The sequence below is a fragment of the Micrasema longulum genome, unplaced genomic scaffold (assembly GCF_059751315.1).
Source record: "Micrasema longulum isolate JH-2025_06_02 unplaced genomic scaffold, ASM5975131v1 h1tg000328l, whole genome shotgun sequence".
Lineage (NCBI taxonomy): Eukaryota > Metazoa > Arthropoda > Insecta > Trichoptera > Brachycentridae > Micrasema > Micrasema longulum.
The window spans coordinates 706,283-733,409 of record NW_028277532.1 but is presented as its reverse complement, the minus strand read 5'-3'; the positions used below and the strand labels follow the sequence as shown (position 1 = coordinate 733,409).

General features: G+C 31.4%; 2 protein-coding genes across 2 annotated transcripts in view; one reads left to right on the top strand and one right to left on the bottom strand.

The window, feature by feature from the left end:
• Positions 1 to 21,832, top strand: part of LOC148282455 (uncharacterized) — a 34,248-nt gene extending 12,416 nt beyond the window's left edge. Inside the window, exons 2-3 of the mRNA XM_088225073.1 lie at positions 4,603 to 4,787; positions 18,471 to 21,832. Of these exons, the coding sequence (XP_088081199.1) occupies positions 4,615 to 4,787; positions 18,471 to 21,612 (3,315 nt within the window). The 5' untranslated portion in view covers positions 4,603 to 4,614 and the 3' untranslated portion in view covers positions 21,613 to 21,832. The remainder of the gene's footprint in view (positions 1 to 4,602; positions 4,788 to 18,470) is intronic.
• Positions 21,833 to 24,427: 2,595 nt separating this feature from the next.
• LOC148282454 (uncharacterized) lies at positions 24,428 to 26,462 on the bottom strand. Its single transcript, XM_088225074.1, has one exon. It carries the CDS (start codon positions 26,276 to 26,278, stop codon positions 24,554 to 24,556), a length of 1,725 nt encoding a protein of 574 aa, XP_088081200.1. The 5' UTR covers positions 26,279 to 26,462; the 3' UTR covers positions 24,428 to 24,553.
• Between the last annotated feature and the right edge of the window lie 665 nt (positions 26,463 to 27,127).

Below are 27,127 nucleotides of genomic sequence, written 5' to 3'. Positions count from 1 at the left end.
ATGGTGAATAACCAATCTACGAAATTTCGCACTACAATTTAATCCTTTAATTTTAACCGCGTGTAAGCAAACTATTTATTACTGGGTGAAGATCTTTACGACATCCCATCGGTGATAGGTAATAAAGAACTCACACGAGAGGTAGTATCATACATGGTCAATATAGTGCAGGCAATTGGTAAAATAAACCAAAGTAGGGAACAAAATGCCGAACACTCTTCTAGTGGAACGGAAGGCCGGTTGACTACTGTCAAATGACCGGCTTCTCCTGAAGCGTTATAAGTGGTTTCCTTTCCACATAGGCAAATGCTGAAATGTACCTGATTGGCCCACATTTACATACATACCTCGCTTCCTCTACATTCATACATTTTCATGCACGCACGTCGATTATTCCTATTTTTGATATGTCCATCTTAAAGTATTTGATGGACTTGCTCGTGCCATGTCTTTCTCAGCCTTCCTCGTTTTCGGCATCAACGTCATCAACATTCGCATCATAGATCCTTTTAGCCATTCTTTCGTTGTCCATTGGCTCTACATGTCCAAACCAATGCAGCACCCCTTTCTTGATTCTGTCGATAATGCATATCTCAGCCTTACACAGTTCACGGATCTCGACATTTGTCCACCTATCGCTATTCCATACTTCGCTTCCATATATTAGAGTTGGCACTCCATTGTGGACTGCTAGTTCAGTCTCATGCGATAAACATTTGTTTGCCAAAGTAGATTTCAGTGCACCGTTCACCCGGTTCCCGGCACTCACCCTCCTTTCAATATCTTTCTCGGTCTTCCCACCCCTAGTTAACATACTTCCCAGATACACAAATACTTCTACCTGATTCAGAATATCTCCGTTCACACTGATCTCACATATAGTTATATTTTCATCAGTTTCAAAAACCATTACTTTCGATTTATCAACATCATACATCGTAGACTTTTGCTACCAAGAATCGCTGGTCTTCTTTGCTGCTAGCAAGAAGAACGGCATCGTCCGCATACAGAAGACAGTTAACAGTTATACCACTCATTTTTGCTCCCATTCTTAAATCTGTAATATATAGCAGAAAAATCCTCTTTTTGAAATATAAACCTTGTATATTATAAGCAAGGTAAAAAATAATGCAACTCCCATTTAAAAAATAAATATATAAAAAAAATGTTTAGTGAAAATACCGTTCTAGTGCCATTATCCAGGAAAAAATACAAATTACGTTTGTACGAAGAAAAATCAGACCGCGCATCCTCTTAATGGATTCTCATTGTTCAAGTTTGCAATGACGATGTTTGTAGTTTGTATGACGGAACAGAAAACGAGAATTCCGTTACAAGCCATGGAGATTTCCTTTTATCTTGTCAAAGACTAGTTTAACTGGGTTACGATTGATTAAATAATATCATATTACGGGATATTACAGATCGCGTAACGTGAATAACTTCATAAGAATTCCATAAACTCGTGTTATGAAGTTGTACTGTTATTCTTTTACGTAAAATTAAATTAATTGGTCCAATTGCCCATTCAATCTGTTCTTATTTTATAAATTAAGATTTAAAGAAAAAAATATATCATGCTTTCAAGCGTTTCATTTTTGTATAATATGCACGTCGAAATAATACGAGTATTTATGATATTTGAGTTCCAACATTTTAATAAATGTTATTACAAAAACAACAACAACAAACCATCACGCAGTTTCCCCGAAAAGGTAGGCAGAGAGGATAGAACGCCACCTCACTCTATCTTACCAAACAGATCTCGCTTTCTCTACATTCCTCTATTTCTGCATCCATCAACATTCGCATTGTAAATATTCTTAGCCGTTCTTTTGCTGTCCATTCGTTCTACATGTCCGAACCAGCGCACAGCTCCTTTCTCGATTTTGTCAATAATGCTTATTTCGGCCTTACATAATGTACGGATCTCAACATTTGTGCATCTATCGTACATAGTTTTACCACAATTTCGCCTGAGAGATCGCATTTCGACAGCATTCAGCCTGCTTTCATCCCTGTTTTTCCAAGTCCATACTTCGCTCCCATACATCAGAGTCGGGACCAGGACTCCATTGTGAACTGATAAATTTGCCTCTTGCGACAAACAAAATTTTATTAAATATTTAATAATATTTTTCTGTCTACCGGTTTCGAGACGTGCCCGTCTCTTCGTCAGGACACCAATTAAACCAACATGCAAAACCCTCTATACACCATCACCATAGTTGTTATACAAACACACGGTTTTTCAGGGCCAGACTGCGAAACTTCAGAGGAACATTTTACATTTAACCTTTAAAAAAAATTCTTACAAAATTTTTCCAAAAGGTCATTTAAAAAAAAAAAATACTTCAAATGTAGTAAATCCTTTATTTCTCGGACAAGCAGTTCCTCCACAAACTCCTACCCCTTTCCTACTCAACTGCTTCCTTTGTCTGCGTCTGGTGCGTATCGCTTCGTTGGTCAAATTCGTTTTTATCGCAATTTTATTTTGTCGGGAAGGGGTAAGGGGTTTGCGGAATGGATGCTAGTCTTAGAAATTATTTTGAAGAAAAGTATTTTATATTGTGGGAGAAATAGTCGAAATAAGAGCGAGGGGATGAAAAAAGGGGCGTGAGTTTAAAATGTATAAGGTGACCATTACAATGGAACATCGTATAATGGGCTTTATTGAAAGGTTGTTTGGTTATTGATCAAAAGAATTAATTATTTACATGTAAGATTTTAACTCCCGTATCTTTATAAAAGTCATTATTAAAATTAGGCGATTTGCGAATTTGGAGAAATTGTTATTGTGAAGACACCGCATGAGTTCTTTAATCCGAATATCAAATTTTTTTGATATCTTTCAACATAAACTGTACGATTAAAATTGCATTTTAATTGGTAAACACCTGAATTATTTGATGAAGTATTTTTATCTTTACTATTAAGCAATAATTTAAAGTGGGTAGAATAATTTATAGTAGATCTAGAAAAGTCAGTAAGTGATTATACAATATACAAATATTTTATACGTTTACTTGCTTTTAAATGCCTTTTTTTTAAATGAAAAAAATAATTATTTACACTAATGATTCAATTTTCAGACCATTTCAAAATTGTCAGAAATAACTAAGTCAGTCAGTAAGTTAGAAAAGTGGGAATTAAGTTGTGGGATTTAAACCTCGAACTTTTGATTCGCGAGTCCATAATACAACCAAGGGACTACAACGCGGTTAAATAAAAACTACCCTTACATCATTACATGTTTTTTTGTCAATTATTTCGAAATGTGTGGCAATTTTTGTAAAATCTTTTTATAATACTATGGCAAACATAAATTAACGTGTAGGTGGTAATGTAAAGGTACCTTATTTTATATTTTAAATAGTATATATCGTTGTTTTTTTTCAGTTGAAGTTTTCGAAAAATTCACTGATGAAAATTCGTTATGAGATTGTTTATATTTCAAGCATTTTAAGCTTTATGTTGGAAACATCAACCCATTTTAAGGCAAATATTTTTTATGATGTGTAAAATCATAATAAAACATGGCCATCTGATATTGAATTTATTATACAGTTTTTAAAATCCTAATTATTGGGTACTTATGAATGTGTTTTTGTAATTATTCAGATTTTTCTCTACCCGAACCCCATAACCATTTGGTTGCAAATGTATCTAATTAAATTCAATCTAATAAAATCCTTTTTTTTTGAGAAACAAAAGATTAATTACCAAATGTTATTAAACATTTGTACGTAACCAATTACCGACTTTTCTTTGTTTCGAGACGTACCCATGTTGAACGCATGTTGGTTTAATTGGTGTCTTGACGAAGAGACGGGCACGTCTCAAAACCTGTAGACATAGAAAAGTCAGTAAATGGTTATAAAGAAATATTTAATAACATTTAATAAAATGTTTGATAACAAAGTTAATGCTTTAAATATTAACAATATGAATTAACAAATTTTCTAAATGTTGTTTAAAACTTTACAACATTTTGAATTTGTCCAAATGTTTGTAGACTAAAGACTGGATTTCACCTCCTAGACAGTCATTAAGATTAACAAATTACAACAGGAATGTATAACATTTTAGAAAAGGGAATATGGAAGTCTAGGCATTTACAGGGCTTATGACCCATTATTGGCTGGCTTAAGGTCCAATTTACGCACTGTGTAACATTTACCATTTTGCCTATATTCGAACATAGACATTTATGCAATTCTTCCATCTGTTTATTTTAGTGATTTTAATATCTTAAATGTTCTTCATCTATGTTGTAATTTGATAAGTTAAAAATATATTGTACACGCTTATATATTTTTTCCTTTTAAATCAATTTGAGAAATTATGTATGTTTTAAATTTTATCTAATATTGTAATAATTCATTACTTGGTGTTCTAAGAACAATTTCACAACAATTTGACAAACACATTTGACCAATTAAAAATTTACAATTTACTTTATTTTTTTACTTCAACATGCATCAATTTTCAATCAATCAAGATTTGAACAATTTAAACCGATTTATTTTTTTTAAAGTATATGGGTCAGTTTAACGATACTATTATTGATTTATTTTAATGTTATTCTTCCCTATATTCCAGGCGGGTTTCAAGATGAAGGAGCTCATATTAGGAGGAGTAATATGCCTGCTGAGTTTAGGAGTAGTTTTGGTATCGGGGGCGGTCCTGCCTCGAGCATCCTCTACATCCAGTCATTTAACTCCTGACTCGTCTTCAACTCCTGACTCGTCTACAACTCACAAACCTCTAGACCATAGTAACAACAGGTACTATGATTATCAAAGTAATCATCTGTATCATTTTACTCAAAGTTTTGGTGGGAATCGTAAATTGCGCCATGAAAATAACTTGCATCATATTTTATATTTTGGTCCTTCAACTGATAAGAATAATTTTAGAGTAAAAATTAAGAAAGAAAACAAAAAAATACAAGCAAATAGTGAAAAGAATGGTAAGTATTCATTAGGGTCTAAAATATTAGCTAAAATTATTGCATCTAGGTTAAATGGTGATTTTAAAAACCTTAATGACGCAGTTCAAACTTGGTTTTATACTAAAAATTCTTATGTTAATGGTAATTATAAAGATATTATATTGAAAGAATTTTATAAAACGAAAGGGAAACCGTTTCACGTTGTAAATGATATAAATGACAATACATTAAGCAATATTGCTCCATTAGTTTCCAATGGTCAGCCAACAGAAAATATTGATGCATTATCGAAGAGGAAACCAATTCATCAAGCGAATAATGATAAGTTAGTGAGCAGCAAACGGGCGAAAGGCGGAAAGAAGGTGATTAAATATACAGTAGATGAAAATATGGCAGATCCAGTGTATACTTCTGCTGTAATAAAAAACGTTCTTCCTGATATATTAAATAAAAGGGACAAGAATTACGACGATATAACGTTAATTGTCAAACATGGCAAGTTAACTTTAGAGCTAAACAAAGATGCAGAATTTGCAAATAAAGATCAGGTTGTCCAAAGACACAGGAAAGACAAAAGGTCAAAGCGATCAATTGTTGAAAAAAGCTGGCCCAATTCAAATATAGCAACGCAAGAAGATCTACAAAATTACATAAAGTATACATCATTACCACTGAAATCATCTTATGTTTCTAATCCCGATGAAAAAGTTTCAAATAATTGGGATGTTTCTCAACATGATAATGTTTCTTTCAGCTCTAACAACAAAAAGCCAATTATTCACAAAATTGTAACAACATGGTCAGAAACACCGAGTTTGGAAAATATTTCTGCTCATTTACAAAAGGAATCTATTAAAAACGATAGTAGAAATATTACTAGAATCCGTCCATTTATTAAAACCAAAAATAATTTCAATCATATTGCGGAATCAACCAACATTAAACCACAAAATTTAAATAAATTGGGTGTAATGGTTCGTCCCAAACCAACATCCTATACTCCTTTCGTAATGGACAATGCAAAGGATAGTGGTCATTTCATTGCTCCTCTCAAATTAAACATATCAGTTATAAATAATAATGGTTCGCAAAACACATATTTACACCAAAACAATCAGCAAACACTCAAACCAATTTCTATTAATATTCCATCATACTTGAATGAAAAATATGAACAGTATCCTAATAATGATAAAAATAATTATGATGAAAGTAACCCCATTCTGACAAACGACTACAAAGAAGATGACTGTCCCATGTTGTACATTTCTCTCAACAATACAATTCAAGGACAGCCTAAAAGCGTTTGCCCAGATATCCATTTGATAATTAATACAGAAGTTGATAATAAAAATCATCTGGTTACCAAAGAAGTGGAGAAAGTTCCTAATGAAGATAATTGTACTACGATAAATAAAGATGAGCCCGTCCAAGATTCAGTTGCCCATGTTCTTCCTTTACTAGCCCCTGTACCGCTGATCGGTGGGGGTGGCGGTGGCGGTGGCGGTGGGGGTGGCGGGGGCGGCGGGGGAGGGGGTGCCGGAGCAGGAGGGGGTGGCGGTGGAGGCGGAGGAGGAGCCGGATTTGGAGAGGGGGTAGGGGCAGGCTACTCGGTTGGCTCTTCTGCGACAACTATAATGGAAATGTTTGCATTTCTTGCATCTATAAAATCCGCTGCACTCTCCTTTTTTCTGATGCCTTTCACATTTTTCGCTGCAGCAATGGCTTGCTTATTAAACTTGCTGACTCCTTGGTTATGGCCTTTGCTCCTTGGAACAAAAACAAAGAGTGAAGTGATTATAAAGTATAAACCTGAAGTCGATTGGCAGTGGGATAAAACTCGCAAAGTATGGAATTGGATATATTCGTATTATCCTCCACAACGATACGTTTTCCCTGAACGCAGAGACATGCCAACTAGAAACGAGAGCCCAGTACAAATTATGAAAAACACTCTTGAAAATGGTTTGAGGTATATAATGGACTATTTCAGTGATTTGAATGTACTAAAAAAGCTATTCTTCAGTAGTAAAAAAGGTAAAATGAAAAGCGAAATACGTGAAAACTGGAAGAAACGACGAAAATGAAAAAAAAATCTAAATTAAATCAAATCTGTGAATTTTCCGGGTAAAAACAAAAAAGATCAAAAGCGGTTATAAAAAGCTTATAAAAGAGAATGCTTTGACAGTAACAAATATAAAAATACTATTTTTCTAATAAACCAAAAGTCTTAGCATTATCACCTAAATTATCGAAGATATTATATTTATCTTTATGTTGTGATAACGGACTTTTACATTGAATTTTAGTAAAATCTATCATCTTTATAAAATATTTATTTCATAAATGAAACGTGCTTTAGTATTATTTAAAATTATATTTTGACGAATAAACGATATTACCAAAATCACTCGCAAACAAGTGCAGGCGTTAAAAAATAATTGAAAAATCGGGTTTTCCGTTATGTTTTTACATAAAATTATTTTTCTGCAACATTACATATTTTTTATATATATTTATAACATAATATTACTTTTTTATTACCAAAAGACTCGTTTAGACCCTGTAAATATAAAAAAATTGGAATAGTTTATGTTATAAATGTTGGATTCGAATAATTATATTAATATTCTTATTTTAAATTTTCGGTAGACACTTAAAACATATTTTAATTTATGTATATTTAAATTATGGCATATTAATATTGCCTTATTTAAAGTGTTTTTCAATATTTTTATTATTATAAATATGTCAGTAAATGACGCGATTTAAAAAATAATTAGAATTTATTTTTTTATTTGTAATTATGATTATTAAATTTTTATACATATATACATATGTAATAAATATGGAAAAACAAATATATTGAATCAACATTAGTAATTACAAAATACTGTTACTGATTTTACTCACAGTTTATACATGTGATGAATTAATATTATTCTTTGTTTATTTATTTATCATAACAAAATAAAATTTACAGCGCTGAATTGTGTTTTTATTTATTTGGGTACTTGATTCATATTATTATAGATGTGGAAAACATTTGAGAGAAGGAAATATAGAAGTCTAGGCATTTAAAGGACTTATGGCCTGTTTTTGGCTGATTTAAGTTCACACCTTACACACTGAAGCAAAACAGCTGAAATTGGACAAATAAAATCTTTAGAAATTAGACTACAACAAAAATCATCCCTTCTCAAAAATGTTTTTAAAGTTAATTTGATTCAATTGCAAGAGAGTACTGCGATATATTTCTTAAATTAGTTTATTTTTAATCATTTTATGGTCACACATAGTTCTGTGATTTATTTCAGATAGGGATATGGAATTGTTATATGTTTTCTAAGTTTAATTTTTGTATTTTTAAATATATCTGTTTTAACTATCCATTTTGTCGTATCCCAACTTAATACATGGCTTTTGTTCTCGTCGAGTTAGGGATACGTTACTATTTTATTTAATATAATATCGTGGGGATAATGGCAAAAAGCTTTAACTCTCAAATCCCTGTTTTGAGAAATCAAGCATTAGAGTTTTGTTCCAATTTTACTCTTTTATATCTTATTTAAATATAGAAAGATGTTAAGTGCTCATTTAAGAACATGTTTTTAATTTTTCCGTTTCTTAATTTTATATTAAGTTATTTAAAGCTTTTAGCCCGAATAAAATACCGGGTATACGACTTAACCTTAAGTTTATTTAAAATTACAGATATATGAAATTTAATATGTCTTGGTGTATTTTGCCAGTTTGTAGAGCGTTAAACACTTTAAAAAACTTCATCATTCAGTTAAATCACATTGAAAAAGCAAAGACAAACACAGGACAGTCAAAAATACTACATTATGGACTTAAACACTACAACGACCTACCTTACTACTTGAAAACTTTTACTGGAGACAAATTTAAAATCAATCTGAAAAAGCACATGATGACTGAACTAACTAGACTAGACGAGACATAAAATGACTAGACAATATTAAATTTCTAATGTTACCCTAACGGGTTTTTTAAAATTGTAAATAAATAAAATAAAAAAAATCCGCATATATTCGAGCTAACGTTTTTTGCCAGTATACCCACGATATCATATGTAAGTACTGCTGTAATATATAAATATATAATACGATTGAATAGACACGTTTTAAGCGTTTTGTTAATATCATTTAAAGCAATGGGTAGTTGACTTCTGTGTATTTATTTTCCTATGTACTTTCGTCGTGATTAGATGTGACTCTATGCAGAAAAATCTAGTCGTATGTGATGGGAAAATACTTTAATTATTACACCGCAGAACACAACAGATATATCATTTCATTTGTAAATACAATTCAAATTATTTAATAAGTAGATCATATTGTAAGGTATATTTAATATTTTAGCCCTCATTCCCGCCTAGTCCAATGAGGAACTTCAGCCCTATAGGAAATTGGGTACGAAAAATGTTTTAAAAATGCACGGTAAAAATTAGAGCTTTAAATTATACGGCAAATTTTCTTGAAAATATACGATAAATATGCTTTAATATAATAGAAAGTTGTGGAAGATTTCCGGTTTACTTATCGTCAACGGACCAATCGGCAGAATTAACTAAGACGAAGCGGAAGAAAACTTGAGACGTCACAAGCGGATGAATTTCAGAAATACAAAACTTTGAAAAATCATAGCGCTTTAATACGATACATTAAAAAAATCATGTTTATTATTGTACTTACTATAATAAAGTGTATATTTTTTTCCACCATGTAATATAATATATCGTCCTTGTAAATGCATAATGGGCGCATACATAAATAAATAAACTTAAAACAATATGTTAATATTAACAGCTCCCCGGGACGTTGAATCCAGTCCTTGTCTGCAAAAATTTGGACAAACTCAAAATATTGTTTTTAAAACAAAAAGTTAATGAAATTTTATATATTGAAAGAGCCACCTATGGTCGAACTGAGGATACTTTTCTAAAACGTCTGCAGTAAATTTCGAGTTATTTCAATAGATGTCGCGACCGTTAATATAATACACGATATTATAAGGTCTTTTCCTCGATGCAAGGCTTTACTTTTCAGATCAAATAAAATGTATTTACTTTTGTAATAAATAAAACTAGTAAATAATAAAAAAGAGACTAGCGGAAAAAACATATAAGTTGTATACAAAGTTGCAACAGGAAACATACAAAAAGATGGCATGACAGTAGCTAAAAATGCTCACAAATGACACCAACCAGATAACAACAAAAGAGCAAGAACATATCCAGGGCCGCGATTATGAACGGCTATCTTCATTGGTATATACTGAGACGGTACCTATAAACTCATATCGATATTTACTTGTGAAAGTGTGTATATTTGTATAAAAATTCAAAGTATCTTTGTCGGTAACCGGTAATTGAACATGTTTAGAATTTTTTTTTAAACCTTATTCTATTTTTCATACAGAAAACTTAATTTTACTTAGTGGGTAAAATTAAAGATTAATTTTTTCTTCCCATCAAAATACGTTCCCAAGGGTGCTATATTTTGCTGTATTTTGTATGTTAGTACGCGAGATAATACGGCAGCGATAGCGTTTGGAATACCACTCCCGGACAGAAAAAAGATTACACGATGGACTTACCCGATTACTTGAGAAATTAATTATATCTAAGATAATATATATATTTTTTTATTTTATTTATTTACAATTTTAAAAACCCGCTAGGGTTACATTAGAAATGTAATATTGTCTAGTCATTTTATGTCTCGTCTAGTCTAGTTAGTTCAGTCATCATGTGCTTTTTCAGATTGATTTTAAATTTGTCCCCAGTAAAAGTTTTTAAGTAGTAAGGTAAGTCGTTGTAGTGTTTAAGTCCATTATGTGGTATTTTTGACTGCCCTGTGTTTGTCTTTGCTTTTTCAATATGATAGTGTTGTTGTTGTCTGGTGTTATATTTGTGTATGTCAGCTTTTTTGACTAATATTATGTCGTCGTCTTGTATGTTTCCCAGTGTTATTTTGTGCACAATTTTTAAAGTCTCAATTTTAGTCAAGTAGTTTATGTCAAACTGGTGTGTTTTTTTTGTACAGTTCAGTCGTAGAGGTCAGGTAGGATAGGTTGTATGTTAGTTTAAGAATTTTATTTTGTATTCTCGTTATGTCTGTCTTGTTACCAGTTCCCCAGAAGGCGATCATGTAACTTAATTTACTTTTGACATAGGCTTCGTACATCATAATTTTTTCCTTTCTTGGTATAAAATCTTTAATTTTGTAGAAGAGGCTATGTAGTGATGCCATTACTTATTAAAATCATAATTAAAAAGTAGATACATTATAACTAACTATACTATCTACTATCTATATGGGGTGTAGGTATATATAACTGAAAAGATTTTTAAAAGAATATATTTAAAAAAATTTATTCAATATTACAAAAATTTATACCCATAATATAAAATGAACATTTCCGTCGAATTACACCTCTTTGCACACGTCCAGTTTGCAGTTATTTAAATGACTTTTTCCTAAATGAAATGATTTATTTACGTTCTTATGATAAACCAAGATATTTCAATTTTGTCGTCGATTTCAAGCAAGTTGTAAATAATTCATATTAGAAAATGAGAATAAAGAACCATATCATGTGTTGAACTTTTTATTAGGGGAAGGATGTACAAAATGACACAGGCGGGTAAAATGACATAGTAATCATATCCCAGAAACCAAACTCTTGGTCATGTTTGAATCTGCACAAGAATGAGCCCTGGTACGACACACAAATACTCACCAATATTTAGGACGCTTATGGCGACCCCCGAGGAGGACGTGTTGCTGGTTACTTTATGAAATAAGACAATATTTTTGTAGCGCGGACACCGAAGGTATTATCATTATTTTATTTGTATTATTCTACAACAAAAACTGAAAGGATATGTTGTGTCATTGTCAATCTTCATGAAAAACTATAATTTCGTTAAAATTTACAAAGTGCAATGTGATATTTTTTAATGTTTTTAAAAACTCACGTAGTGGGGCAAAACGACATATGTACGAGTAGGGTAAAATGACATACTAAATCATTTTTCCCAACTTTTTAAAAAAAATAATAATAATGCTTCGCAATTATGTGCGTAAAATATGACATTTGAATACAACTCCAAATATATCAGAGACTAAAGCAAAAGGTTCCAAAAACATATCCTGGAAAAGTGTAAACAAGGTATATGTAAAAAAATATTATTGATTCAGACACTGAAGACTTTCTACTTACAGACGATGAAGATGACTGCTCATGCATTTATTTTAATGAGTTATATACGAGATCAAAGCTACGTAAAACATGGTTAAAATGCATGAAGTGTGGAAACTGAGCTTATGCAGAATGTGCTAGTTTAAATAAAAAAAACAAGTTTTTTGTTTGTGAAGTGTGCATTTAATATTTTAATTCTTTAATATTCATTAAAAAAAACTTATCAATTCTGTGTTTAAAAAGTGTTGAATAATCATCCTATCCAAGTATATATCGTATGTCATTTTGTACACCCGGTGGGGCAAAACGGTTTTTTTCCGTGTGTTTTTATTTTTGTATTTTTATTTGATAGATTTGTATTTTTTCCTACAGCAACAGTTCTATCATGTTAAAAAATAGTGTACATTTTGAACCAAAGAGATTTTTTACTAAATATATTACCAATTTTTTTTTTCCATTTTTCAAAAAATCTATGTCATTTTGTACACCCTTCCCCTACACATAAGGACATATTTTTACAGTTATTAATTTTATTTAGAACTATGTATGTTTCTTAAATGATCTATGTATATGTCTTCTATGTCTCATGGGGATTTTTTTTTACTGTTTTGTATTTTTTATAAAGGCATATGTACCTACGTCAGTGCCGTAAACTATAATACGAAGAAAAAAAACCAGTAAATTACGACAGTCAGCCTCATGGTGTAGTGGTCAGCGCGTCTGCCTACCATGCAAGAGGTCTCGGGTTCGATTCCCGACAGGGTTTACATTAAATATTTATTTAAAAAGGTGTTTCTAAACTAGAATATTTCATAGTCCCTGGACTGGCACCGTAAGACTGACCATCTTACCTTCATGTAACAGAAATGATTGAAAGTGCTGTGATTGATGTACAAATGCAGTGCCCTATACACCATTAGGTGCGGAAAGGGAATGATGATGATGATGAAATTACGACCGTAAGGTAAATGATATTTATGTAACTACCCAATGCAAAAATACTTATTTATTTATTTTACATTTACATATTTATTTATTTATATATTAGAAAAATCACATAAGCCAAATTACAAACAAATATTCTACTTAAACACTAAGGATAAATCAAGCTAGCGAAGGAGTGCGGTATAGCTGAATAGTTGAAAGGATCTATCGGTTCCTATATAGGCAATGCCTGTTCTAAGGAATCGATATGTTGCGGCAAAAAATAAATAAATATAGGGTCGTATTTGCTAAAGTGTACACGGATATAATAAGTATAAATATAATATTTATATATATTTTTTTAAATATTATTTACATGCAATATTACATTTTAGTTATTTTTAAAACATTTTTTAAATTATTTTTTTTTTTTTACAGGACTCACCAAGCCAATGAATATGGCTTGTCGGTAAAGATCTTTTACAATTAATCATATGATAGTCCTACATAGTTGTATAATAATAATTACTACTAACTTAAATATAAGGAGCGAAAAAAAGTACATGTAATTTATGCTTTCAAAAAAATATTTAGAAAGATGTAAAAAAAAGGAAAAAATAAGTTAATGATAACGCAATTTTAAGATAAAAAATAAATAAATACAGAGCCGGAGAACAGAAGTGTGTACATATTTAATTGGCACAAAGCATTTTATCAAAAACATATCCATATTTATTAACATATCCATATCTATATCTCTATCTATATCTATATCTTTATCTATATCTATATCTAAGTCTATATCTATATCACATCCTCATCCATATCCATACATATATATACCCGTACATGCACACATATATATCCATACATACATATATAAGTATGTATATAACATATAGGTCCTAATTAAGTTATAATTGTCAACAAATTTTCTGACTCTTTGCTTCCCATTTCTATCAACCATTTGCCAATTTTTTTCACGCAAGGCACTAAGTTATATAGCTTTGGTCCCGTTAAAATAAAAGATCTTTGAAACACCGCTACACGCGCTCTAGGCGTCATTAAGTCATTCCTCACAGAACTTCGTGTTTCGTGTGCATGGTGTACCCTGTCTAGGGTATCCCAGTGTTTATGGATTTCAATCAAAAATTTTCTTATAAAAGATTAATATAAGATCTACCAATGCAAATAGCCAATTACAATGTACATACGAGTAGGTTATCTTAAAAATATAAAATAAAGTGAATTATAGAAAATTTAAAGGTACTTGAGTATTTACTTATACAATTAAATATAAACTTACTAGCTTTTACCCCGCGGTTTTGCTCGCGTGGTATTAGGGAGAAATTATTTAGGAAGTTAATTAGTTGTGTCGTGTTAATAAGTATTTTAGTTCATCAATAAGAATTTTTGTGGAATAATATATTTTATCAGGATTGAAAGTATGAATATCGATCTTTCAACTATCGCTATGAAAGAAATACGATGATCAGTTAATCTACATATGGCGACGTAGCGTAGTTTTTCTCTTCACAAATTCAAAACCCTACTTCATAACCAAAACGAAAAGCAAACGAAACTAACCATACTGCCGTCATAAGAAAAAAGGACGTTTCTACATAAAACAAAAACGGAGAAAATAAATATTTTGTAACTCGGAGATTGAAAAATTTGCTGTGTGAAAAATACTACAAAAAATAAGTATATTATTATGCGACAGCATTATTATTATTTTGGATAACTTATATAGAGCCATTTTCGTTATAAAATACCTCAAGGGCGCTTTGCATAGTGATTCTATTGTTAAATTAATTTAATTGAAGCTATTAAATTTGCAATTTAATTAAAACAATTTATTTTGTTGTCACATGCTACGGATTTATTCAAATGATTTAGAGAACAAGTGGGTTTTAAGTTTTTTTCCGAAACATCACTTCACTTTCACAGCCTCAGTATGTATTATGGTTCGCCCTAACGGAATAGATAAATTAATTTTAATAATTTTTTCAATTTATATTTAAAAAATAACATTTTTATCTTCTTTTTAGTTAAAAAAAATACAAGAAATTATGTTATACTGCAATGAAAAGACGTTTCTAGTTAGAAACGCTCTTTTTATTTAGTAATTAAGTAAACGTCTTTCTTTTTTAGTGTTAATATGCCAATTGACTCTACTCAACTAAATAAAATAGACGTTACTGGCCATTTATTGCTTTTCAAACTAGTAACGCCGACCTAATAATCAATTTAATTCGAAATTACCACCAGATCTTAAATTTAATTGAAAACGAGTATGTACATTTATTTAAGATATTTTTAAAAACGGATTAGGAGAAAAAATAAGTATTTTAATCCGTATTTTATAATTGTATAAGTCAGAACAGTCTTTTATATTAAATAATCTTCAAGACTTTTTGCGGTTTAGTCTCATTTATTAGTGAAAAGAATAGGGTTGTGGTTATTTTAGGAATAAATTAAAGTACCAGTAGATGCGTATTTTTCTGACTTCAAATATGTACTTAACAAATTTTCGAAAAAATGATAGATGCGTTCTTCTTCCTTATGACGGCAGCATACTAAAAGCAAGTCAATTATAATAATAAATTTAGAGGATTAATTTCAAGTTGATCTTTTTTGACATCCCGCCTTAAACATTTTCAAATAATTTTGCTCACTGAGCATATTATTTTTTTAATTTATTATCACCAGCTATTCCTGTGCATAAAATCAAGTTGATCTGTCGCTCTCGACACGCAAACAAACAAACACACTTTCGCTTTTATAATATTAGTATAAATAGCATAGAATTAAGATTGGAATTTAAACTTAAAATCGGGTTGTGGTCTCGTGGTTAGTGTTGCGGACTCACGGGCCGGAGGTCCGAGGTTCAAACCCCCCTCTACCCCAACCTGATTTCCATTTTACATTATAAGAACGCTTATATTTATTTTTTTTAAATAAAAAAAAGTGCAGAAGGAACATAGAATCATATTTGAATACATCGGACTGTGTCAAAAAACCCCTAACTTTGCCCCACTTTTGTCGCGCACATGCGTGAAGTCGCCGCGTAATGTTGCCAAATCGTGAAAAATATAATCATAACATAAATGCAAGATAATTATATTTTTTCAAAAAGCGTTTTTTTAGTTTCTCTAAAATTTTAATGTACACTCGGAAACATTGATTGACACAACAGATTAGATAAATAAAGCGTCATTTAATAAGAGTTATTTAATTAATGAACTTTTAACTTAAAAAATAAATAAAAAATATTTTATGTAAAACGGATATGTTTATGTCACGTTAAATCATATTTGATCTTTTAAAGATAATATCAGTAAAATGTCTACCACGGCGTTTTTTAATCCGAGAGGTCCAATTTTCATTAGTTCTCTCATTAGATTAGCAAAGTAGCGTGAAAATTTTAACTACCCTGGCACACTAACAAAATGTCCATTTTGTTTTCTTCGACAATCTTATAGATGGAAAAACAATTTAATTTTTAATAAAGGCATTTGCTACTTACTCATGAAATGTGATCCCACTATGTTTCTTTAAGATCCCAGCAGTATTTCTATACTTAAAAACGACACAACACGGCATAGTTAAATTCAAATCGGGAGCTGCGTATTAATCAGTCAAAACGTTACTTATATTTAAGGAGTAGTTAAGTCGTCTTTTGTTTGATGCGCGTGTGCGGTTTCTGGACTATTCTTAATTCTATGATAAATAATAAGGGTTGTTACCAGAAGTTCTGTATAATAATCTGTCCTCTGCTTGGGTTAGTCTCCATCTATAATGGTTTAGCTTGTTTTAAGTAAAAGGGTGACTGTATAAACATAAAATCCGTAAAAACAAAAAAAACAAAGATAAGTTAATCATCTAAAACTTGTAATGGAAAATATTCACTTCTCTTGGTAGTCTGTTAAACAGACCAATCATTCTTTTCGCAGGCATCATCAATGTGTAATATAAGAAGATTGGAAGGAAAAATTAAGCTTAGTCAGTTTGTTAATGAATTTGAATAAAATATTCCAATTAGTAAAATTTACTGCACACACTGTTATGTCAAACAAAAAACTTTATAAATATTATTAGTCATCGACAAAGTGGTTAAAAAGTTTTGCATCAGGCGGAAGAAACAGTAATTAGTCAATAAGGATGGTGAAAGAAAAAAAAACTTTTGTTAATTAAGTGTGTTTCTTCCGTCCGTCCAGTCTTCATTTGTACTTTGGCGGGCTTATTGCTAAAAACATAATATTTCAGCCAACGAAAAATAGATTGGTAAAAAAAAAATGATAGTCAACTTGGTAGTCAGATGGCAGAAGGGACCATCTGTATTTTTTTCTGTGTTTTAGTTTTCAAAAGTTTAAATTAATATTTCAGTAAATACATATGGAAAAAATAAAAAAAAACAGCATAGGTTAGAATGGTATTTTATCATTGAAAAGTAACTCGAAAATATTGTAGTTTCTGGATGAAAGTCATTAAATTAAGTCTTCAGCTCTCCTGAACATTTTTGAAAATTAATCCCTTCTACCAAAATATTTCAATGTAATATCGATGGCAGCTGCCGTAAGATAGTATACGCAGCTACGTATAATATCCCACAAAACGTCAAATTTTAATATTAATATGCAGACAATTACAATCATTTCAAAACCATTTAGTCAAAATAAACGTTAGTTCACGTGGCTACCATCGATATGTGTATTTATGCATTTGAAATGTTGTACGGTTATTATATTCCATTGGCACTCTGAATGTTGGTTACGTGAAGGTGAGGTGAACAACTTTATGCGTCAGGTGTCAGTCCAGAAACAGTAAAATGTTAGTGTTAAACCACCCAAAGCAAATGTTTTACGTTGACCATGCCAGGAATAGAATCTGAGACCTCAACTATTGTGCGTGAACACGTTTCTGAATTTATTTTACACACTGAACTGTATTCTTAATTCGCTCGGATCCAGTAACATTCAGAAAAATATGCCATTTTTAAGGTTGCAATGATTCCGAAAAACCACAAAGGAATATTTGGGTTAACTTTATTTAAAAAACACTTTATATGTTCGTAAAACTACTGTTATTCGAAAAACGAATAAAGTATATATCATTAAAACATAAGATTTAACTATTGTTTTTATTATTTTCTTTTACGATTCAAAACATACGTAGTTATTATTGTAAAAAAAATGTATCATTTGTTTTTTTTAAACATAACATTCTATTGCAAACTTATCGCAAAATACAAGTCTTTTATATGACTATAATATTTTTCAATTGCGGTTTGTAAATATTTTTAGTGTTAGGAGTTTTGTTTTTTTGTAAAATAATAAAACAATTTTTTTCTTATTTTTAGGTCAGCAACAGTGAAGCCAGTAAATGAAAAACTAAGTGGCGACAAGATGGCAGAGCGGAGTGATAAAACTTCAAACTCTTCAGCCATTGGAGAATCTATCAAAATGGTCGCCAGCCAGTTATTACAAGGGAGCAAAACACCACCTCCAACAACTGGACAGGGTGGTATTGTAGCAGATGTTCGAACTCCGCCGAGAATGAAGAATCAGCAAACAAAAAATAAAGTAGCAAAACCGGTAGAACCTTTGAAACCAGCTGTAATCGAAAACTCTAACGCCGGAATTGCTATTCCAATGAACATGGATGACTTAGAACATTCTTTACTACATGAAAATAAGACATCTAATATTCCAATAAAAGAAACTTCAACAACTGATGAAGGTCTATCAACATGGATTCTACTTAGTGGAAATCCAACCACAGCATCTTCAAATACAAATAACAAGCACAAAATAAATAATGAATCAAATAAAAAACCAGAAAAAAATTCTAGCACCGTTGCTGAAGATAAAAAACAAACACTTGAAAGCAATAAACCTAAACCATCAGCAAAACCAACAAGATCTCCTTCTATTATTACAATGAAACCAACATTTGTCAGAAAACCAGTAGCTATAGGAAGTTCTAATAAATCTGATTTGATTGCAAGTGGTTCTGCTGTAAACGAAAATGTTATGAATAAAATTAAAGCTTCGGTTTTAGCGAGCATTCAGAAGAACAAAAATGCTGCGTTGAATAAAACGGTTATCGCAACTACTTCTGCTAAGCCGATTCTGATCAGAGCTTCTCCAACTACAACTAAAATTAATAAAGTGGAAGTAACCACCAAGCCGTCTGTTAAACCTACTTTAGATATAAAAAATATTTCAACAACAACTGTTGAAAAAAACGAAAATAAAGCCAAGTTGCCTGACTCTAAACAAAAAGTTAATCAATCAAATAAACTTGCGGAAGTTTTGAAAACTAATAATGATGAAAATAACGATATTAGCGTGGAAGCAAAACATGTTGAAATTGAACTTGAAGTCAGTACACCAGCTCCTTCAACTACTAAAAAACCAAAGAGGTCATCTAACAAACGAAAGAAGAATAAACACAAAACAAGAAAAACAGCATCTACAACACCTAAACCAATTGAAGCATCGCCAGAATCAAAAGTTGAATCAAATAATACAAAAGCTGCAACTAAAAATCCCCCAAAAGACAAGCCAATTACTACACAAATTTATAATTACCTATCTAGAGAAGTGATGCCATCTGTTGGAGTTGGTTTAGTAAGCTTGGCGGGTATAGTTGGTTTGGCTAGTTATCTTTTTTATCCATTTGGTGGTGTAGTTCGTAGAGCATATGACATAAATGATAGAAAAGATGATCTGTACCAGCAGAATGATGAACAGTACGCTAGTGATGGTGGTCAAAGGGAAGAAGAAATGCTTGGTTCTCTTTTCCCCGAAAATTCACCGGAAACGCATAATAAAATTCAACCAATAAATCCATACGCGGGACAAACGCAATTCACCTATCCTCAAGCCAAGCCACTTCAGGATCAAAACATCCGCCACCGCAATGTTGGCTATGGGTCAGATCAAGGTTCTTTCGTTTCTAGTGATCGGGTTGGACAGCAAAATAAAGACGCTTTTCATGGATCTGCTTACTCGGAACATATTCATTATGATACACATTCTTCAGAAAATGACAGATTTTCCCCGTATCAGCAACCTCAACCAGTTTACAAATCTCTTGATAGACAAACAGAAAATCCTGGTTTTTTAGCTGATTCAGGTCAACATTCTTATAACAATCCAGAAGGCATATCAGATCCAGTTTACGAATACGGTCAAGCCATGAGATACAGCCAGGAAATGATAACTGATACCACAAAACACCCCGTGCAAGAAACTTTGCATCTAGGAGCTCAAGATGTTATTGAACAACAAAAAGAAACGGGTTATACTGTTGATTCAATAGGATTGGATGAAAATAAACAACCTCAATTCGTAGTTGGAAATATACCAAAAGAACTCATTCAAGCAGTGACTCCTGTTTCCGTTCCTGAGCATGGCCCTAGAAGTCTTAAGAGGAGAAGAAGAAATGTCGCTTTATTCGATCATGATTTACCCATGAATATTGAAAGTGCTGCAGAATCATTAAGAGAAATTTTAAGATTGAGATCTGAAGCGAGCGAATATAATACACCAGATACCGCACATATTACACTTTTACAAAAAAGAACGGAAAACAAAAAGATTAAATCTCATCCAAAAAAATATTTCAATGATAAAATAAAAAACAAGCATCTTCCTAAAAACATCGACATAAATCTAGGAAAAATTGAGAATCATCATAAAATAGCTAGGCGAGATACTGAAAAGTCTTCTCAAGAGGAAATTGAAGATTCAATGAGAAGGAACGTTTATTACGTTCACGCAATTAGCGAAAGTACTTTAGATAAAAAACCCTTTAATATAAAGTTTATTTCAGAGTTCCCATCATATGCATCACCCAAAAATATATCGAAGAAAAGTGTTGGAGACGATACTGAACTTTTACCAAAAATTTCATCTACAGATGTCACACTTTTTAACACCGAAATCAAACAAGAACAAACAACATTACACAATGATAGAGATAACGAAATCAATAATATTGAGGCAAATACAATTTCGTCATCTGGAAACGTAAACATTCATCTAGATAACCCACATATGAGAAAAAACTTGTCGTCTTTGCAAATTGAAATAGTTACAGAAAAACCTTTGAGTAATCCTGAGACAAATAAAAATGATGGTGGATCAGTTTTCATTGATTTCAACAATTTGGATGATAAAACTTATGTTCCTGAAGTAACACCAGAAGATGTAAAACCTACAACTCCAAAATACGAAGAACCTCTCACTCCTTCTACAACTTTAAATACAGTAACAACAACTGATGGACCGCCAGAATCTTATTCTATAATTGATTTTCTTAGAACTTTGATTGAATTCAAATTCCAAATTGGTATGGGCATATTGAGAGGTACGACAAACACTTTGGGGAGGTATTTATCAAGCATTGAAATGGCATTGCAAGCAACTACGACCATGCGACCTTCAAAGTTTAGCAGCTTACCTTTACACATCGTAAACTCTACGATCCCCTGAATGTTATATAAAAATGTAGGATAATAATATACTCGTTTTGAAGATACTCAAAGATTATCAATTCTGTAAGAGACATTTTGTAAATTATTTTCAGGAAGTTTTAAACAACTTTTACAATTCTCATAAATTTATGTTATTATTAGAGAAGAACAGAAATATAAATGAGCGTAAAAATATGGGGTTCATAAGAAAAATCCTTTATGCTCTCAAATTACTTAAATTTTGATCTATTTATTTATTTATTTTTATTTTCGTAGTATCACATGAAAATGAAAAAAAATACAAGAAACCTTATAACTTTTTAAATACACATTTAAAAAAAATGTTACGACTAAAATATGAGGGTACTAGGTTGCAAAGTTAGTTACCTTCACTAATTTTTGTTATGAACAAATCACATTAAACTACTACTAGGACTACTTAGGACTACTTTTTCATGATTTTTTTCGCAAATTCACAAAAAAAATGAAAAGGAATAAAGAAACAATCAAATTTCTTGAATTATAAGGATCTTACAATTAATTTTGAAAAAAAAAATTTTTTGGAGGCTGCTGACTTTGCAACTAGTACCCTAAAAAGCTTACCTACGAATTGCGAATCGAGTGTAATTTTTTGTTTTAAAAAATATTATTTATTTTTGTTTTTTTCAATATACGTACAAGTAAGTAAAGGTCTCACTGTTTCATTTAATGATGCATTTAAATAATAATTTAAATTTACATAAGATACAAATTTCAATTTATATTATTTTGGTGGAATATTTTCTTTCTGATAAATAATTCAAAAAAAATACTTGCTTAACAATTTTCATAATATTTTGATTAAACAATCAAAGAATAATGGAAAAAATGGTTTTGAAATATACTGTGAAAAGGGGTAGTTATATTTATATTGTAGTTTAACAAGGGTAAATTTCATGTTTATCAACAATATATTCTCAGAATGATTTTCTCAAAGATGTTTGTCTTTTGGAGAAAAGCCTACTGATCTTGTATTTTATTAGCGTTATACCTCGTACTTAAGGTTCTTATTAATAAGGCGTTTAATTTTAAATTGTAATATAAAACAAACATTATATTATATATTTAAATGTATAATATGTAATTTGGTGTGTAAATACAGGAGTGAAACAAATAAACTAGTTAAAAATTACAATTTTATTATTTCAAATGTTATCATTTATTTTTTACCTGCATGCATATAGGTATAATATCATTCTTAATTGAGTTTATTATCATTTACAGATAAAATAAAATAAATATTTAAAGGATTTAATTTGTAATTTTTCAAGTTAAATTATTATATTTAATAACTTGGATTTTGTGAAATTACTAAAATAGATTAATTATGCCAACCGTTTCAGAAAATAACTTTTCTTGTATCATGGCTTAAGTAGATACTTAAAATATAAATGCTTACTTAAGTTTAGCGTTTGCAATGAAAACATTCTTCTTAAAAAAGACAAAAAACGTAATCTGCCGGTCGAAAAATAATAAAATATTTAACTTATATAATCTTTCGAGTACTTATATGATATTTTTTTATCAGAAATACCCCGGGAAATATTTTTTTTTTCAAATGTTTACTGTTTTCTTTTTTAATGGCGCAATTTCGAAAGTACGAGGTTTTAAATTGGCAAAATTGTATGATTCCCTTAAATTTGTTTAAACTTCGGCCGTATAAAAAGAACGGAATTGTTCTAAAACCTTATTTTTACATTTATGCATTTAAGAGATTTTACACATACTAAACATGTAGTTAAATTATAAACATAAAATGTTTCCTTTCTTGTAGCTGTTTTAAAAATCATTTGTGATTGAATTATTTTACATCATAAAATATTTTTTTCCTAATAATATAGTAAAATCTTCAATGTATAGAGCACTTAAATATGTAAAAATTATCATACAAATAACAAATTAATAGTTTTCTATGTTAATAAAAAATATTTTTAAAATATATAAATTTCCTGGAACGTTAATAATTTTCTGTATTAGTTAATAAACCATACGTTTTTCCAATCAACTGAATTATTATAACTAATTGAACTATTGTAATTTTTTAAAACTAAATTACCTTTTGTACTTTTTTACTAATCAACTCAAATAAACATTTGTGTAGTATTACCAGCAGTATTTTGAAATTTAAATATTTTTAATATTTGGTTCGGTCATGTGGAGCGAATGAATGATGAAAGAACGGCTAAAAAGATTTATGATGCGAATGTGTCTGGTTGTAGAAGTCGAGGAAGGCCGAGAAAGACATGGCATGATCAAGTACAACAAATTCTTGAAAGTGGTCATGTGAAAAGTCGGAATAATCGACGTGCGTGCATGAGAAGATGTATGAATGTGAAGGAAGCAAAGGAAGTGTGCCAGGACAGAGTGGTGTGACGTTCTATCCTCTCTGCCTACCCCTCCGGGGAAATGGCGTGATGGTTAGTTAGTTAGTTAGTTAGTTAAATATTAAGGTTTTAGATATTTTACTTCACAAAAGTCAACAGATGAAAGAGATGAGGAAATGTGGATGTTCAAACATGGGCAGAATAGTGAATGTTACACGGTGTGTAAAGTGGCCACTTAAACCAGCCAATGACAGGTCATAAGCCCTGTAAATGCCTAGACTCCATATTCCCTTCTCAAAAATGTTCTTCCTCTCTGTTGAAATGAATTTAAATATTAAAAAATTCGAAAACTTACAGCGTTTGGAGTTTTCAATGCGTGTTACGTAATATATTCAAAACATGAAATTATGAAACAACAAAGTAATATAAATGATAATAAATAATTATAATTATTGCTAAAATAATACCTTATTTGACTATAATTTTTATTATTACCTTAGTACGCATATTAATTACTAGTCTATTTCTTAAGAAAAAGTTCACAATAAATATTAAGAGCCTATTTAAGATATAATATTTTTATGTGTAATTAAAAAATTATAGAGTTCTTTGGAGGGTAGACTCAAAATCGAAATTCGGGTGTTGAGTAACATTTGGAAAATTAGCGGAAATCTGATAGTATGGTTCCAACAAACTGCGTTTTTTTCTTCCCAGTACCATCGGCATTATCATAGCAACTGTAGCTGGGACTAATCCTGCTCCAACTGCAGCCATCACTGCTGAACTATCCGGAGTAGCATTCGTAGCAATAACTCTTCTCAACTTCTTTGGCTTTGGAGTAGTGGAATTAATCTTCTGCGCTCTTTCATATATCCTTCTAGATTCTTCCACCGTATGAAACGATGGTTCCACTTCTAACATCCCTCCGTGGGAAAGAGTCATATTCTCGTTAGAGCCATTAACTGCTGGCAAAACTGTTAACCTGACGGATCTGTGAGATGTCACTGCATTTGGTGTAATAGATAAAGACCGCTGACGATTCTTTGGGAGTTTATAACCCTTTGTAGTTGATAAAAGCACCCACTCTCCGTTTCCATTTGAAGGATACGAAGATGGATGTCCTGATCTTGGATTATTTAAATAAATGTTTTCCGCTGGACGCTGCATATCTTTTTTCCTGTAAGAGTTGTCACTCGGAAAGTCACCTGGACGTCCGTCAGTTATAATCCCACCATTATCAGAATATACCCTACGGTTGTAGTCATCTGAAATACTTTGATGATGGTTATGATCACAATCAGGGTGATGAGGTCTTCCTTCTACTTCTGAATCATACTGATGGGGGCGGTTCTGAGCGGGCTTATGCCACGATGGTCTAGATGGCATTTCATGCGGCCAATCATTTTCGTTTTGAGCGGATTCATAAAACGGTCTCTGACTGATTGATCCCGGTGTAGGAAATTTGTAAAATGATGTTTCTGAATCTTCATCGCTTTGTTCGTCTGGTCTTCCGTAATGCGTGTTAAATTTGTCAGAGTATTGAGTATCTCTGTCGACGTTAAACGAATTATAGTTGATCGAAGGTTTGCTTATTTTGTGGGCGTTAGCTTGCCACTTAGATATTTTACTCCTCGTCCAAGGAACAGCTTCTAATGCAACCCAGCCTTCACTATCGTCGTAAGGATGTTTGTGTTTCTTAGAATCAACTTCGTCCCACGAAGAGTATCTTCGGTTTGCGTTCGGTTGAATTTTCAGGTCTATCGTATGAGTTAATTTATTTTTATTATCGACTCCTCCAGGAAAACCACCGTTTGACTTTTGCGCGTTTATCTCCATTTGCTTCAGTCTATCCTTGATTTTGTAGTCAGCATTTTTTATTTTATCGGCGTAGTCTTTGAGGAACTTGCTTAAAAGATCGGGAGAGTAAACTGTTTTCTTATTTTTTTCTATTTCGTCACAGTACAATCCTGAGCATTTTTCCTGGACATCTCTATTCGTAGAATGGTCTTCGTGACTTGATCCAGGAACGAGATAGTCCTTAGTTCTTCTGTCATTGTAATCTACGGAAAAATCATCACTGGATAGAAATTTTCCCTTTTTAGAGTCTTCCGAGTTCCACGGTTGAGCTTCAATGATTGTGATGGGACTAGATCTCGGAACATCCAGCCGATAGGTTTTGACATCATCACCATAATTTGATCCGAGTGATCTATCCAACTGTGATTGGGAATTGGTAAAATGCACTGTTTCTCCACGCACCGCGGCAAACAAAAGAAAAACAAACATGACGAAGCGCGGCAATTTACGCGTAAACGTTTTCATCTGGTCACTGTCTTTATGGGTATTTGAATCACTTCGTTTTAAGCGCGTTGTTTACATTCTCAACGGAATGAGTTAGTTTTCTTTCACTGTCAGATTCGCTGTCGGTTCCGCTTATCTCGGTCAAGTGCTGGAGAACAACTGAGCCGCGTCTCCCGCGTCCCACTGATATACTCTAGTTCTGGAGGGCTATGAGAAAGCACAGACAAAACAATAATTATAATGGAACCCCCCACGCCGCCTTTCTCGCACTTTCCCCTCTCCGCCCGCTCCGCTTACCGCCTCCGAAATGCGCGACTAATGCTTTACCTTCTAATAACAACAAGCTAGCTTTATGCCTTACGATATGTCTACCTGAATTTTTAAATAAAACTTTAAAAAACGTGAACGTCACGCTGCGTATAACGAACTAAAATCGACGTGATGAACAAAAAAACTCTTATTTCGTCGTCAAATGACTGATTTCATTTTTTTATTTACCTCTTTCTATCCATTCAAATATTTTTAATGTTTATTTTTAATATGCGTAGTATTCTAATTATTTTTACTATACTCAAGTAGGTACTTTCTATTACATTCTATTCATTTATTTTATTTATTTATTCATTCAAAATTACACGCGTTTACATACTAATTAACTTATATATTAAGGCTTTTACACTGTGCCCGTATCAAGCCATATTAATTAACAATAAAAAGTACATTGTACAATTGATTATATTACATTATAATGACGCGTGATACAATAGATCCATAACAATCAATAAAAACAAGGTATAAGTAATAAATAATAAAATTCCAAAAAATACAATAGTAAGAAAAAATCAGATATATATATATATATAAATATAA